The sequence below is a fragment of the Arachis ipaensis genome, chromosome B2 (genome assembly GCF_059453495.1).
Source record: "Arachis ipaensis isolate K30076 ecotype BB chromosome B2, ASM5945349v1, whole genome shotgun sequence".
Classification (NCBI taxonomy): Eukaryota; Viridiplantae; Streptophyta; class Magnoliopsida; order Fabales; family Fabaceae; genus Arachis; species Arachis ipaensis.
The window spans coordinates 11,058,118-11,074,823 of record NC_142437.1 but is presented as its reverse complement, the minus strand read 5'-3'; the positions used below and the strand labels follow the sequence as shown (position 1 = coordinate 11,074,823).

Below are 16,706 nucleotides of genomic sequence, written 5' to 3'. Positions count from 1 at the left end.
TCACTATTTTCTAGAGATTCTATTAATTTTTCTAGCTCTTCAACTTCTCTTTTTAACTTGTCATAGATTATTTTTAGAGCTTCAAATTCTCTTTGATTTATTTCAGAAAACTGCAAATAATTCAAACGATTTTCTCTTTCAAAGAGCTCTTGTTTCTTATCTTGATAAGTTACATATATTTCTTCTTTATTTATTGTCATAATTTAGTATTTAGGGTTTCATTTTTCGACCTTTTTTGTTAATTCTTTTATTTCAGAATTTTCTTCTTTAATCTTTAACTTAGATAAACTTAAAGGGCTATTAATTTTAGATTCTCTTATTTGAAAATTTGATGAAATCAATTTTCCTGATGCTTCTTTTAATAATAGAACTGAGTTTTCAATAGCTTTATATTTTGGTATTTCTGTTTTTACAATTTTCTGAAATAATTCATCGACATAAATTCTTTCTCTGTTTTTAAATATTATACTATGATGGCTATTTGTTAAAGCATAATTTATTGCATATGTAATTGAAAATGGTTCATCATCTTGTTCCATTAGATTTTTTCTATGAAATTTATAAGCCAAACTTATAGATCTTCCAAGATTTTCAGTTGATAAAGGTATAGCATATCCAAGATGGGCATTAAATTTAACATTTACGTTTGCCAAATTTCCATGAACAATTCCAATTATTTGATCTATTGGGTCATCAGTAATTCTTTTGTCACAGATTGCTAAACTTATTGGTGAATTAATTCCTTTCATATATGTAGATTTGATTAAGACTTGTATAGTACTAATATGAATCCATCCAATTTTAGATCTTTTTTGTTGATCCTTAATTTTCTCAATCTGTTTACTCAATTCTTCATTATTTATCAAAGCTATTTCAAGTTCTCCATTGGCAGATTTTATCTTTATAGGAGCTTCAAGTTGAATTTTTCCATAGTATATTATATTTTTTCTATTAAAAACTTCTTTTAAAAGATTTTGTTTATTAAAATTTTCATTTGATTTGAGATTTAATTCTGTTTTTAGAACAGCCTGCTTTTCATTATCTAATAAAGCAGTTAATCTATAATAATCAGATTCTTCTGTTAATTCTAAACTTTCTAAATAATTCATAATTGAAAGACTAGAATGAAGATGTACCTTTCTGAAGAAAAACTTCCTTTATTTAGTATATTTTACATAAGGGGTTTTTATCTCCAGAGGGGAGATTGTAGATACTAACTCCAGAGGGGAGTTTAGAACTATTTTTCCCTAAGGGAATTCTTCCTCAGACTATAGATTTCCTCCTTGCTCTCCTAGCATATGAGTACTCTTAGCCTCCTGCTTCCTATTGTCTGATGCTTCTACAATTGCCTGAGCAACCTATTTATAATAGTTGGGTTTGATGGACAATTCCCATCCTTACCCTTCTTATGACGTCATTGCTTACGTCATTGTTTGTTCTTTTGCACCAGCTACATTGTTGGTGCTCTATGACCTAAGTGCTTACGTCACTATGCAATAATGTTGAGAGATGCTTCAGATGCACTGTCCTCCTCTTTTATCATGTGACCCTCAGATGCATTGTTTCCTTCCTTCATCATGTGAGTTGATTCCGTTTCATTATTGCTTTCTTCAGATATCTCTGAGGCACATAGCTGGCACTTGTGGTCTTCTCTGTCTTTTATCAAATAGCAGAGATTCCTCTTTATCCCTTCAGGGAGCTTTTCTAAAAGTCCAGATAAGTTGTAGAATGCTGATTCAAATTCCACCAAGAGTCTCATCTCTCTTTCTTCAATTTCATTTCTTTTACTGGACACAAGCAGAGTATTTCTACTTTTATAATTAATCCTTGTGTGAGATTCCTTCGTTATTTTTTGAGTTCTTTCAAAGACCCTTGCTAATGTGCTGGCTAACCTTCCTTCATGACTGTAAATCGTTAAATCTTGAATCTGATCAATTGGTTGAAAATTTCCTGGGAAGACGGACATGAATATTACTTGGTGTGCTGGAACCAAGCATTCTTCTTCTTCATTAAAAATAGGTTGACTGTTTGTAAATTTTAGGGATATATCCCTTGGATTTACATTGTCAATCATATTTTTAAATCTCTTTACTGCATCAACGAATCCTGCAGGAAACTTACTAATAATTTTTAGATCATTAAAAATTAAAATTGTATCAATTAATCCATATTGAAAAAACTGATAGGTGTCAGATGGGGAAGCATCTGGGAATATAACCAGCTTTGTTAGCTGTTCTTTGGCAATAGGATAATATCCCAAAATTGCCCTTTTTTCTTCAGTCCAATTCAGGACTATGTTAAGGGTTTCTCTGAGATTTGATCTACAAACCCTTTTCTTTTCCTTGATTTCAGCCCTTGTAGGAATGTTTCTTATTATCCCTGTTCTCTAGGTTTGAATTGGAGCTTTATCTGCTCTTTTTAATGTTTGCTCTGGATGGAGAGCTTCATATTCCCTGAAGGATTCCTTTGCCTCTTCCAGTGTTAGAAACCCTCCTTTATGAATTATCCTTGATTGATGTGTGAATGGTGCTGCTTTTTCCCAGGCATCATATACTCCTTTCATGGGGCCATTATAAATTACATAATATTTTTTATCTTGGGTGGATTTTTTAATGATTTCAGCAATTGTTTTATTTTCTGAAATTTTTTCTTCACCTGATTTGTCCACCACGCTTAGCTGGCTGAACTCTGATGGTTTTGCTTGTTGTGTTGATTTTATTGCTTCGATGGCCTTCTTGAGAGATTGGATCTGTGTCCTTATTTGCTGACAATGCTTGCATTTTTCGAGTTCTTGCTCATATTTTTGAATTTCTTGATCTAATGCGTTGTAGACGAACTCCATTCTCTTGTTAATGTATCTGCAATAACATTTTTGTCACCCTTAATATATTCAATTTTTATTGGATATTGTAACAAAAATAATTGCCATCTTACCAATCGTCCATGATTATAATCAACTTTTAAATTATATCATATGAAACCTGTTAGGTAACTTGAATCTGTCCTTAATGTAAATTTTCTGGGTAGTAAATCAATTTTCCATTTCTTAAGAGATTTAATTGCTGCTAGAGTTTCCTTTTCATGAGTGGTATATCTCTGTTCTGTTGGAGTAAAAGTCCCTGAAATATACCTGCAAAGTAATTCCTTTGGGGAATCTTTAGAATCTAGTGATTCTTTTTCTTGTTTCAAACTTTTTATAGCTTTCTTAGCTTTTAGACATCCTAACCAGGTTATGTCTGAAGCATCTGTTTCTACTATTAAGTAGTCATTTTCTTCTGGAATATAAAGTTCTGGAAGTTTTTCACATAATTCTTTAATCCTTTGAATTTGCATACTTTCTTTTTTATCCCATTTCCATTCTTTTTTAGTACTTATTTTTGGAAATAAGTTTTTAGTGTATTCTGTTATATTCTTTAAAAATCCTTGATCAAAAATATAATTTATACACCCTAAAAATCTTTGTAATTATTTTCTATCTTCTATTTTATTAGGAAATAAATTTACCTTTTCTAGGACATTTGGCTGAAGTTTTAGCTTTCCTTGAGTGGATAGAATTAATCCAAGAAACTCTATTTCTTGCTTTGCTATTCTTGCTTTCTTTTTGCTAAGAACTAATCCTTTTTCTTTACATCTTTCTAAAACTATTAATAATTTTTGAAGATGATCTCTATCCTGTTTTGTAAAAATTAGTATATCATCAATGTACACTAAAACAAATTCATTTAACTCTTTTAGATTTTCTTCCATAAATCTTTGATAAATACCTGGGGCTTGTTTTAATCCGAATGGTAATACATTCCATTCATAGAGCAATACACTTGTTGATTCTTTTGTTGGGCAAGTAAAAGCAGTTAATTTCTTTGTTTCTTCGTCTAAACGAAGTTGCCAATATCCTGATTTTGCATCAAGAGATGAAAACCAAGTTGCTCCTTTGATTTTTTCTAAAATAGAATCTTTTCTTGGGAGTTTATGAGCATCACCAATAGTTGCTTCATTCATCTTCTTATAGTTAATAACCATTCTTCATTTTCCCGTTTTAATTTCATTATTGTTTTCGACATAAAAGGCTGGAGCCGCATGAGGACTTTTACTTAATCTTATAATTCCTTTTTCCAAAAGATCCCTACATTCTAGTGAAAACTCTTCTCTATCTCTTGCGGAATAAGGAATTTTATTTGGAACATTTATCTCTTTTGTAGGATCTTTTAATTTAATACTTACTAATTCGTTATTTGTATTTTTAATATCTAAAGGATTTTCAGCACAAATTTCATTCAAAAGTTCTTCTATCTTTATTTCAAGATTATTTTTTGGGATATTTATTTAAAAGTATAAATTTAAATAACATGTCTCTAATATAGAAAATATTTTAAATTTTAAGATCTTATCTATAGTAGTAGTCGGTATTTTTATACGTTTTGATTTTTGATTTATTGAAGAATCGTGTGGAGCTTTTAAAACTATATATGTTAATTCTTGAATGAATGGATGATATAGCTTTAAAAAATTATTTCCTATGATAAAATCCATTCCAGAATCTAACATATATATAGATGGAACAATGAACCTATAATTTTGAATAAAAATTTCAACCATCTCTGCTTTTTGGTCAATTTTATGTATTGATTTGTCAGCTATTCTAACTCTTAATGGTTTCTTTAATTTTTTCCAATCAAGTTTTATATTTGAACTAGCAAAGCATTGTGTTGCTGCAGAATCTATGAAAGCATTTATAAACTTTTCTGTTATTTTTATAGTAATAAATGTAGCATTATTACTCAGTCTCTGAGTCTGTTTCCGAGACATATTCAAAAATATAGTCTAAGTTATCATCAGATTCCTCTAAAGGTTCCATGAAACAAGACTTAGCAATTTCTATTTGTTTAGTAAGATCCTTTTTATCCTTCTTTTTCGGACATTCGTTTGCATAGTGTCCTTCTTCTTGGCAATACCAACATTTACAATTTTCTTTTTTATTCGGGCAATAGTTATTTCTTTGTCTTTTATTTTTATTATTATTTTCCTTTCTAAAATATCTCTTTTTTCTCCAGTTTGGATAGTATTTTCTTTTTCTAAATTGATATTTTCTTTTTCTTTGAAAATTTTTATTAAGACCATATTTTTAAGGTATCTCTTCATTATCTTGACAGCAAATTCTAATTATATTTGCAAATCTTTTTTGAGTTGCTTCTTGCATACAACGTTCTTTTATTTCCTCTCTTATTGCAGAGGTTGCTCCACCAAAATTATTTTCAATTGTCCCTCTATTTATTTCTCTTATAAATCTTCCCATTATAAATTCATTAGCAGGATATGGAAGTTTTGTTATATACATACTAAGATAATGATTTTTATCTTCTTCTTTTAATTTGTAATAATGTATTATATATTCACATATATAAGACTCCACATTACATAAATCATATATCTGAATATTAACTAAATGGTTTTTTGCTTCTTGATATTCTTTATTATAGACTTCTTGTCTATGATCTATAATATTTTTTCCAAAAAATTCTTTATATAGAATCATCATTATATATAATATCTTATCATAAGCTGTTGTTTTTGTTGCTAATTCTTTTATTATTTGGTTTTATATTGATGTCATATAATCTCTTATAGTTCCTTTAGTATGAAACCCTATGTAATTCCAAATGTCTCTTCCAGACAATTCACTAAGTTTTGGATTAGTAAAGGCTTCTAATAAGAAGGAATTCAACCAGTTTTCGAAAATTTCTTTTTCATTCTTTTTACAGTCTAAATCGAGCATTCTTTCTCCTTCCATTTCCTGGATTTTAGGAACGTATTTTGATGGTATTTTTGTATATTTTGAATCTTTATTTATAAACCCTTTTTTAAAAGCATAATTATCAAAACATGTTTCCATTTAAATTGAGATTGATTATCCTTAGATGTTCCAGCTTCATTTTTTACTTGTATTGGAATTGCTGGTTCTTCGTCACTTGAATAATCTAGGATGTATTCTTCATTTTCTATATTTTCAGAATTTACTAATTCTTCTTCTATTTGAAAACCCTGTTCCATAATATTATTTTCTTGAGCCATTTTTAATTGTTTAAAAAGCATTGTAACTTCCTCTAATTTTTCTTCAATATTCATAATTTTAGTGGTGGTTTTACTTTTAAATCTGTTATGTTTATTATATTTTGAAATTTTTCTTCTTTGGGATTCTCTTTTTCCTTATTTCTTTGAAATTTTATGGATACTAATATTTCTTCAAGCATATCTACTATAGAATTTAATTGTGGGTTAAAAGTATGATAAAGATGTGGGGAATCATTTTCATGGTAACATTTTTTAGAAATTCCGTGTGAAAAATAAGTTTTTTCAGGTTTTTGAAGTCCTTCAATAAAACTTATAGTAAAATAAAGATTTTGAGAAAAATCATTTTGTATTGATTTTAAGAATTCGGTGTCATTACAGTTAACATTAGTTAAAATCATTAATTTTTGATCTATTAATTTTGATAACTTAATTATTTCTTCTCTTAAATCTTCTAATTTACTTTTTTCCATTAGGTGACGCTTTTCTTTGTGAAGAGCTACGGTTTTAAGTGAAAAATGTGGCTTTAGAAAGTATAGTTTAGTAAGCAAATCTTTAAATTTGTATGACTTTTGCTTTGTACCCTATAATTCACTTATTTACAATCTTCATTGTCTATTTAATGGAGTCGTAATCTTATTTTTTGTATTAATATTTATTCTACTTTGTTATATTTGTGCTTCACTTATTACATAGGATAAATATATAAAATCATTTAGTAGATAGAATTAATAATCGGCTAAAATTTTTAGATATGGATAATTTTAATGTGAAATACGACAATATTTGTTCATTTTGGTATTTTACAATGCTATGATGGTAGTACAAAACGTCACTAACATTTTGTAAAACAAATATTTTTTTAAATATAAAAAAACAAAACGTCACCAACGTTTTGTAAAAAAATATTTTTTAATTATAAAATGAGAAAACGTCATTGACGTTTTGTAAAAAAAATATTATTTTAATTATATAAAGTGAAAACGTCACTGACGTTTTGTAAACACCCACAATAACGTTTAACACCTAATTTAGATCACTTTTAAAGACTTCACCACTCATAATCCAATATACAAAAATAAAAGTTCTTAATAATCCTTGGTTAAGAAAATATAATAGTAATGTCATTGAAGAAAACACGTGTCACGTGTGTGCGTTTTCTTGAGATTTGCAATTTTAAATTTGCCAATTTTATTTTGACCTACGTTACCAAATTGTGAAACTAAAATTAAGTTATTGAATTTCTAATTTTTTTAATTGTATCAGCTCTGACTAAGATCGTTAAAATAGGATAAATTTATTGCATAAATTTATTTATCTATTTAAATAGACGAATTTTATTTTTAAAATTAAGTTTGTTTTAATTTTAGGCTAAATGGGTTAATTCTAATTAATTCAAAAAAATTAATGAGTTAAACAAGTTAATTTACAGGTTAAATACATGATTTTTTTTTATATATTTTTTAAAAAAAAGTAATATTTTTTTGTCAATATTTTTTTTGACTCATTTTGAAAATCTGATTTATCAATTTAAAAAAATGTTTGTTTGAGGTTGTTTTTATCTTAAATTGATATTTTTGTCAAAATATTTTTAAAAAATTAAAATAAACAGGTCAGTCTGTTTAATTAATTGCACTAATTATAAACGGTTCAGATTACAAAAATTATGACCAATAAATAAATTAAATTTAAATAGACTAACCCGTTTAATTTACCAACTTAAAACAAATTGAACCTAAATGAGTTGAGCTGATTAGTTTGACAATTTTACCTCTAATATTTATAAATAACTTGAATTTAAAAAATACAGTATACGAAATTACGAATCTATTAAAAAAATTAGTCGGTGATATCATAAAGAGCATAACACATAATCTTCAACCATATGTAGCAGCAACAATAAATGAAGTTGTGTTCTATTTCATAAAATTAAATATTTTCATCTAATTAAGTTTGAGTCATTTTAACTCGATCTAATTAAAAAAGTAAAATTTGGTTTAATAAAATTTTTCGGAGAAATATTTATGCAAGATAATGCGATTTTGCATTATCTTTTGTACTTGCAAATTTTAAAGTTTGGGTATAACTATAGTGCATAATCTTTTTCCTCATCATATGTTCTATCATTTAATTCTTTGGTTTACTGAATTCAATTCTTGATAAAATGAAATGAAATTATATTGTACCTTTTAAAAATTAATAATATTTTAAAAATATTTTTTAAATTAATATGTATTTTATTAAAATAAAAAAATTGAATATAATTTTATATATTAAAAAATATCTAACTTTATTATTACTGTTTTTTGGTATCTATTATAGATATTTATTATAATTTTTTGAAGTTTAAAAATTATTTTAAATATTATTATTATTTAATAATATTATGAAAGCGGCCATGTGAGTATGGGAGTAGGAGTAAACACTAAAACAGGGCAGCTACTTCCCTAACTGCCGAATTCCTCTTCTTCTTCTTCAAACTTTCGAACGGCGGTCACTTCTTTCTCTTCACTGCGGCTTCTGCTATGTATTCTCTCTCCGTCCTCGCTGTTGCTATGTAGTCTCTCTCCACCGGAGCTGCAACCTTTCAGCTCGTCGCCGTCTGTTCTCCTGCTCTCTTCTCACCCACTCTCTCTCGCTACCTCTCTACTTCCTTTCCAACCACCGCCGCTGTTCTATCCACTACCAGATTTCGCCGCCTCCTGCAAACTCTGCTGCCGGTACCGCAACGAACACCGCCTCCTTTTAGAAACTTAGGTATGCGTTCTCGTTCTTCATGTTCTATTAGTTGGCCTTTTCTCTTTCTGGAACTTAAATTTGTCTCTTGTTTTATTTTATCCGAATATTTGTTATTTTTTTCCTCTTCCTCTGTAAATTGAATGTATTTATTTCAAACGATTGTACTTTGTATGGTGTTTTTTTTGTCATTTTCTGGAAGATAGAACTTTGGCTTTAGAATTTCCCTAATGGAATGGATATTGATGGTGTGTTGTGTTGTTGCTTTGATAAGTTGTGTTTCTTGTTCATGGGCTAGGTATTCATATATGCATTATTTCTATTTTCGACCCCTCAAAATTCCACTTATATTCCAAAACAAAAAAGGAGAAAATTGTGATGGATAATGCGCTTGTCAGTATGTTTTTCTTTTGTTGTTATTTTTCTTTAGTAAGACTTTTTGGTGATGGTGGTGGTGTGGTGTAAGATGTGCAATTTGCTGTTTGCTACCTATGAAGTCTGGTTTATTGATTGTTCTTGTTGGGGCTGGCTTAAGTGTGCAAGTGCCAGAGGTACTTTAGTTATTTCCCCTCTATATAAGTAGAGCATCACAATTCACAAGGGTCACCAAGGTGGTGCTAACCATCATGACAACAACTTAAGCAATGCCTACAACAATGATATGACTTGCATTAGTGAAGATTAACCTCAAACTTTTCTTAAGCATAAGGCATTTCTGTTGTATTATATCAACTCATTTGGTTCCTTAGGATAACATCATGTGCCCTGTATAATTTTTAGTTGTTTTATAAAATGTGAAACATTTTTTTATTTTTTTTTTCTTTTTTAATAAGAGGAGAGAAAAATAAATAACAAAACAAAAAGAGAAAACAATAGAAAAGCACAATAACTAGATGCTCAAGGCATCATCAAGAACAAGCTGACCACATAGTTGGAGGGATGGCTCATTGAAGCATGGTTTATGATGCGTTTGTAGATAGGGAATTTAAAAAAATATTTTTATAAATTTGTAATAATGATTTTAAATTAAATTTGAATATTTTATCAATGTTCCTTCTGCTGCCCATTGCCCAGCTAAGAGATAATCTTTGAGAAACTGAGAATTGAAATTCTGATTTTCTGCTTATTGTTATCTCATTTTCTGCATTTCTTTTTGCTATTGTTGTGGCATGTTATTTCTCTCATGCTGACTGATTGTTATGCTCTGCTGAAATTTTGGAGAAAATTCAAGCATTATTATTTGAACGAGCATGTGGCTGCTGATTGCTACTATTATTATTAAACTATTTAGACTTGTTTAATGCTGAAATTGATGTGTTTTCTATTTTATTATATAAAGTTTGTCAAATTTTTATAGAAACACACGCATACTTGTAGGTTGTACCCCACCGGTGATTGTTGGCGATTGTTGCTGTTATACACTTACATTATGATAATGCCTTTAACTGTGCTTCTAATTCTTTGCAGATTGGACAAAAATGTGAAGTCACTTGGTTGTGTCTTCCCAGTCTCAACTACATTTGTAGAAGCAAATTTGTTCGTGTTTGTTATTAATGGCCAGATGGGATGCAATTCTGTCGCTTCCTGTCCAAAATCCTCCCACATTGGAGATCTCTTCTGCTGACCTAGTATGGTCGAAAGTGGAAGGTTGGCATGATAAACTAGATAGAGTTGCTCTAATTCCATTTGCCAGAGTTGATGATTTTGTGAGAGGTGAATCAAATAATAAAGAATGTCCAACAAGATTTCATGTTGAAGCAAGGCGTCGACGTCGTCCATCAATGCCTCTCAAGCCAAAGGTTGATGGTATACTAGAGTATATACTGTAAGTTGTAAACACTTCATTTAGTGTCCACTATTTGTTGCTATTGCTTCCTGTATTTCACTGCAATGTGAATTTTTATACTATGTCAATGCAGGTATTGGTGTTCCTTTGGTCCCGATGACCACAGAAAAGGTGGCGTTGTACGGCCAAGTCGGACTACATATGTTCCAAAGAAGAAAAATGCTGGTCGGCCAAATACTAAGAGAGGTTGCACCTGTCACTTTATTGTGAAACGCCTCATAGCCGAACCTTCAGTTGCCTTGATCATATATAATGATGATAAACATGTGGATAAAAAGGGTTTGCCATGCCATGGTCCACAGGACAAAAAGGCTGCTGGAACACGTGCAATGTATGCTCCATATATCTCGGAAGATCTTCGACTTCGTGTTTTATCTCTCCTATATGTTGGGGTCTCTGTGGAGACTATTATGCAGAGGCACAATGAATCGGTTGAGAGACAGGGAGGTCCTAGTAACCGTGATGACCTTTTGACCCACCGATATGTTCGACGACAAGAGAGGGCGATCCGTCGATCTACATATGAACTAGATGATGATGATGCTGTTAGCATCAAGATGTGGGTTGAAAGCCACCAAAGTCATGTTTTCTTCTATGAAGATTTTTCTGATTCAAATCCATTTACTCTGGGGATTCAAACTGAGTGGCAATTGCAGCAAATGATTAGATTTGGGAATCGAGCTTTGCTTGCATCAGATTCAAGATTTGGTACAAACAAATTAAAGGTCTTTTTCTTTCCTTTTCCTTGATTTTAAATTACGGAGCACTGACACTTTGTTGAATTGCAGTATTTACACATGTCGGACGCATTTCAGACACGATATTTGTTTAACACTCGTCTAGCACGTGTGTCCAGCCGTGTCTTAATAAGAATTAAAAGCTACTTCTTTGAACACACTTGAACCCAGTCAAATATGATTACATGTTAGCATGTCCAACCTTATTCTTGACTATGCTTGAAATGAGTTTAGTAATACCAGATATTATTAATTATTAATGCAAAAAGTTATCTAAAATGACTTATATATTTAAAATAGGCATAAAAAAAATTTAAAAAAGTTGGTTTGTATTTTAATATCAATAAAATATCAAGATACTATTATAATCTATATGTGTGTGTCCTTGTTTACAAAATTTTGTTGTGTTGTGTCCCGTATTTGTGTACATGTTCGTGCATCATAGATTTTAAGTAACCGTGGAACATATTTGTTTGTTTCAACAAAAAGCTAATAGCAAACACATTGATTATTTTGTCCAGTACCCCATTCACAGTCTTCTTGTGTTTAACTGTGACAAGAAGGCCATTCCAGTGGCTTGGATAATAGCTCCAAGGTTTTCGAGCTTAGATGCACATCGATGGATGAGGGCTCTTTACAATCGAGTTCAAACAAAAGATCCTAACTGGAGATTGGCGGGCTTTATAGTAGATGATCCGCTTTATGATATCCTGGCAATCAGGTTAGTGCAATTTATCAATGAAGCTAATATTGTAAAATATGTAAGATTTATAAAGAATATTGTCCATTTCTACTACAATTTCAAGATTTTAAATTTCTAATGTCAAAAGTAGGATGGCTTCATTTATAATTGCCTTTATGTAGATATGAATTATTTGAAGTAATAATGTTTGAAATGTTTTTACAGAATGTACTGAATATTTTTTATATTGATGCTTCTTGGTTCACGTTTTCTATTGACATCTTCTTGTGTCTCTTTCCTTTGAAACCCAAGAATCCAAGAATAATACTATTATTTTTACTTGAGGATGATTATTTTTTAAAAAAAATTGAATTTGATTTGTATATTAGGAGTCCTTTATCCATGTCATAAGATATGGACTGGTCCTTACAGGGTTTTAATATTTGAGCATGATGGCTGATTCAAATGTTTGATATAGAAATCTATTTTGCATTGTGAATCCAAACTACGAAACTATATTCTCAAATAATAATTACTATATTCTGTGTATTTGCCAGAGATGTTTTTCAGTGTTCAGTATTGATAAGTTTCTGGAGGGTTCGTCATCTATGGCATAAAAACATAGTGAGGAGTTTGGAGATTGACATGCAAATAAAGATATCCAAACAACTTGAGCTGATTGTGGATAATATTTGCCGCCTTCAAGGGACCATGTCACTCTTTGAAGATTTCATTGAAGACTTTATTGATGAATACAATTTTATGGACTATTTCAAGGCTACTTGGTATCCTAGAATGGGTTAGTAGTATCTACCTATATCATGGAATGCTTTTATTTTTGATGAAATTGAGAAATAATATTACGCTCACCACCAGTTATCATTGTGCTTCATTTTTATTACCCCTATGGCTGCAGACTAGTAAAGATCAGCATCTATTTCAAACATAGTTTGCATACATAAGGCAAATGCTTGACACTGTCCAAAATTTTTCATGAATTTTTTGAAGACATTGTTTGGTACTTTTGCTAAGTGTATGGTGTGTTCAACAACATTAGGTCGGTTCCCATGGACAACTTTGTGGGTTTTGAGAAAAGAAAAGAAGCCAGACCTTTGTGGCAGTGTGTTTCTGCTAATTTTTAGTTTTTATTACACGTGGTTTTGATACTCTTTTCTCATGTTCCTTTTCTTATAAAAGGGATATCTGTTACTCCTATTTGTAATTTTTCCTTTTTATCCTGTAAAATGTTATAAAAAGATAACTCCACATATTTATCAGAAGTTTTCTTTTAATTCGTAATTGTAAATAAAAGTTGCTCTGTTTATAATTTAGTAATATACTAATTTTCTTTCTATGAAAACAAAAAAGGAAAGTATTAACTCTTGATACTTTTTTCTCAATACATATATAATAGTTTATTGAATAAATAATTAATTAATTATGTTGTGTCTTGGTTACAAATGTTCTTTAGAACGGTGCATAGATTGGGAGAGTTTATCTTCAATCAAGATGTTAATTTCTTCCCCCTCCTAAATAATAGCATTCATTATTATTCTGGTGAAGATTTGCCAACATATACCAACATAATGAGCCAATATATTGTCATGATGACTTACAATCACCGAATATAATAGTCTTGGAAGGCTATGTTGTTTTATCGAATGGGGAAAACATCTAATTATGATGGACTTGATACCTATTTGCGTTTGCTTTTTTACGGGCATTTATATATATGAGGTTGATGCTGTTGAAATTTTGTCCCGTTGATGTAGGAGCTTGGATCAATGCACTTAAAACTTTGCCTCTTGCTAGCCAGGAAACTTGTGCAGCAGTGGAATTTTATCACAACCAACTGAAGATCAGACTGTTCAATGAGAAGGACAACAGTGTTTTTCAGCGAGCTGATTGGTTGGTTGACAAGTTGGGTACGAAAGTCCATTCTTATTTCTGGCTTGATGAGTACTCTGGAAAAGATGATTTTGCTCGCTATTGGAAAAATGAATGGATAAGTGGTTTGACATCATGGCGCAAGGTGCTGAAAATTCCAGATACTGATGTCCTATTGGAAGATGGGTGTGCCATGGTTACTGATCAGGATAATCCAGAAAAAGCTTATGTTGTTCACAATCCCGGTTCAATGTTTAGCATATGTAATTGTAGTTGGGCGCAAGGTGGGAACCTCTGCGAGCATGTCCTGAAAGTTATTAGCATCTATCAAAAGAGAAGGTCCCTTCCGCCTTCTGTTGGCTTTTTTCAGTATCAGCAGGCTCTAAAGAACATTTTGCATTGCCCACCCTATGACTCTTTAATTCGCGATCATGCAGTCTCCTTGGCAGTTTCTGTTCAGCAACAGTTAAATACCCTGCTTGATAAAGAAAGTGTTGCAACTGTTATGGATCCTAAAGAGAAAAGAGTAGTTGTTGATATCTGCTTAGAGACATCAAAAGTAGTCTCATGTAATCAAGTTCCGAAGTTAGATAATAAACAGTTTATAATCAATGATGATGTATCTCTTGATGGTGATGACTCTGATGATGGACTCAAAATTGCTGATCAAGTTGTAGATTGTCACAGCAATGAAAATGGCATCCCATCTGAGAGTGTTGGAGAAGACAGTCTACCTGCTGACATGGACGTTGATCTATCATCAATTTATATTTCCCCTCCTAGATTGTTGTCTACCGATGAGAATTTTTCAAGTAATGAGTTCCCAGATAAAGCTTTCGCTACTGAAGTGAATGAGGTTTTAGCTTCTGAGGATGGTGCTTCGTGCGATGATAAGGATAAAGAACGCAATTTAGATAAAGACTGTAAAGAATATGCAATGGATGTTGATCCCCCAGTCTTAGATGTCTCATTGGAAACAGCAACTCCGAAACACTGCGAGACCCATCCGAATGGGTTCACTGATGTTCCTGGAGTAATTTCTTGCAGAAAAGAAGCTGAGCTATAACATCCCTTTGATATATGCATGGATATTTTCCTACGGGTTGCTGTCGAGAAACTAACTCTTGGTACAATTGAACCAAAAGTACAATCAAAGAGGATGCGAAATTGGGTTCAAATACGATGAAAAGAACATGAATTAAAATACATCTATTCTTGACGGCTATTAATGGTATGACCATATTTGAGGTTATCAGCCAGCCTGAAGTGTCAATAGCAATTAGTTATATTCACAAAACTGTATCAGGATTCAGGACGAATTGCTGATGTGATCGTATCGAGTGGTAGATAATAGTTACAACAGTTACTATTAACTGATGGTGATTCGTAAATTGGGGATTTCTTCGGATTCTCTCCTTCCGAACAACTACTAGAGGGTAAGCATGAAATTGTATTTATTCTTCTTATTACCAAATAATAAGAGTTTGTTCTGTTTAACTTGGCTAATTTTTTTTGTGGTGCTTCATATATACTGTAAATTTGAAGTCTGCTTATGTTATATGGAGTTCACATCTAATTAACCAAGATATTCTGATCTGTCTAGGATGAAAAAGAAAAATCTCTGGATTGCTTCATTCTTTTGTTCCCTTAATTGTATGGAAGCAAAGAATTTATAACCTTACTAATGTTGAGCACATCGCATGGTTTAAATTGTAAACGCGGTGGCGGTCATGGTTGTGGTTGTGGTGGTGGTTGCACTACGATGAAGGAATTGTGGGGAAATGTGTAACAGCCACAATTGGCTCTATGATGCCCATATGGTGGACACTGCAGAAACATTGTAATAACTACTATAGTTTATTAGCCTGTTATTTCTTAGGGTTTTTATTAGATCGGAGTATGTTAGATATTAAACATTCTTTCTCTTATAATCCTGATATAGTTGGTTACTTAGCATACTAGTGGATGTCTCGCATGGTGCAAACTCAAGGGCAGTTAACTTCGTATGAAGTTGATAGCTGAAAGCTAGTAGATGATAATTTAATCAAATTTATCAAATTATTTAATAATTTTTAGCTATCAATTTTATATGAAATTAAGTGCACATAAGTTTCTATCATTGCACATACTTGTGGGTTGAGTGGTTAATCTTGTTTATTATACCGGTGTCTAATCTACTTTATTATATTTGTGCTTCACTTGTTACTTAAGATAAATATGTAAAATCGTTTAGTATATAGATAGAATTAATCATGCTTGCTTAAGAAAATATAATAGCAATGTCATTGAAGTAAAGACGTGTGTCTGTGTTTCTGAGATTTGCTACTTCAGATTTGCCAATTTTACTTTGACCTACGTTATCAAATTATGAAACTAAAATTTGTTAATTGAATTTCCAATCTCTTTATCGAATCACCTCTAACCCTTGTAAATAACTTGGATTTAAAAAAGTACAATCCACTAATCTATCAAAGAAAGTTGTTCGGTGACATCATAAAGAACATAACTCACAATCTTTAACAATATGTATTTTGCTAGGTTAATACTCAATTTGGTTGAAAGAAAGTGGCAACAACATAAGCAAATAAATGAATTAAAATTTTTGAAGTTGTGTTCTAATAGGGTATTTGCAAGAGGAAAAATTTTTTATACTCCAATAAAGAGTGAGCTAGTATTGGTAAATCTTAAATGCATGGAAATTAACGTATTTCAATTAGATTATTTTTAATTACAAAATTTTATTTTTGAATTA

General features: G+C 31.0%; 1 protein-coding gene across 2 annotated transcripts; it reads left to right on the top strand.

Annotated features, from left to right (window-relative positions):
- The first annotated feature begins 8,464 nt into the window (after positions 1-8,464).
- LOC107624882 (uncharacterized) lies at positions 8,465-16,223 on the top strand. 2 transcript variants are annotated; one of them, XR_001616991.3, is made up of 7 exons: positions 8,465-8,823; positions 10,270-10,627; positions 10,722-11,373; positions 11,907-12,106; positions 12,625-12,866; positions 13,840-15,390; positions 15,558-16,223. XR_001616991.3 is itself a non-coding variant. In XM_016327357.3 (6 exons), exons 2-6 carry the CDS (start codon positions 10,356-10,358, stop codon positions 15,018-15,020), a joined length of 2,547 nt encoding a protein of 848 aa, XP_016182843.1. In that variant the 5' UTR covers positions 8,465-8,823; positions 10,270-10,355; the 3' UTR covers positions 15,021-15,605. The 2 variants fall into 2 exon arrangements, 1 of the variants encoding a protein (XP_016182843.1); XM_016327357.3 differs by having other exon boundaries at positions 13,840-15,605.
- Positions 16,224-16,706: the final 483 nt, after the last annotated feature.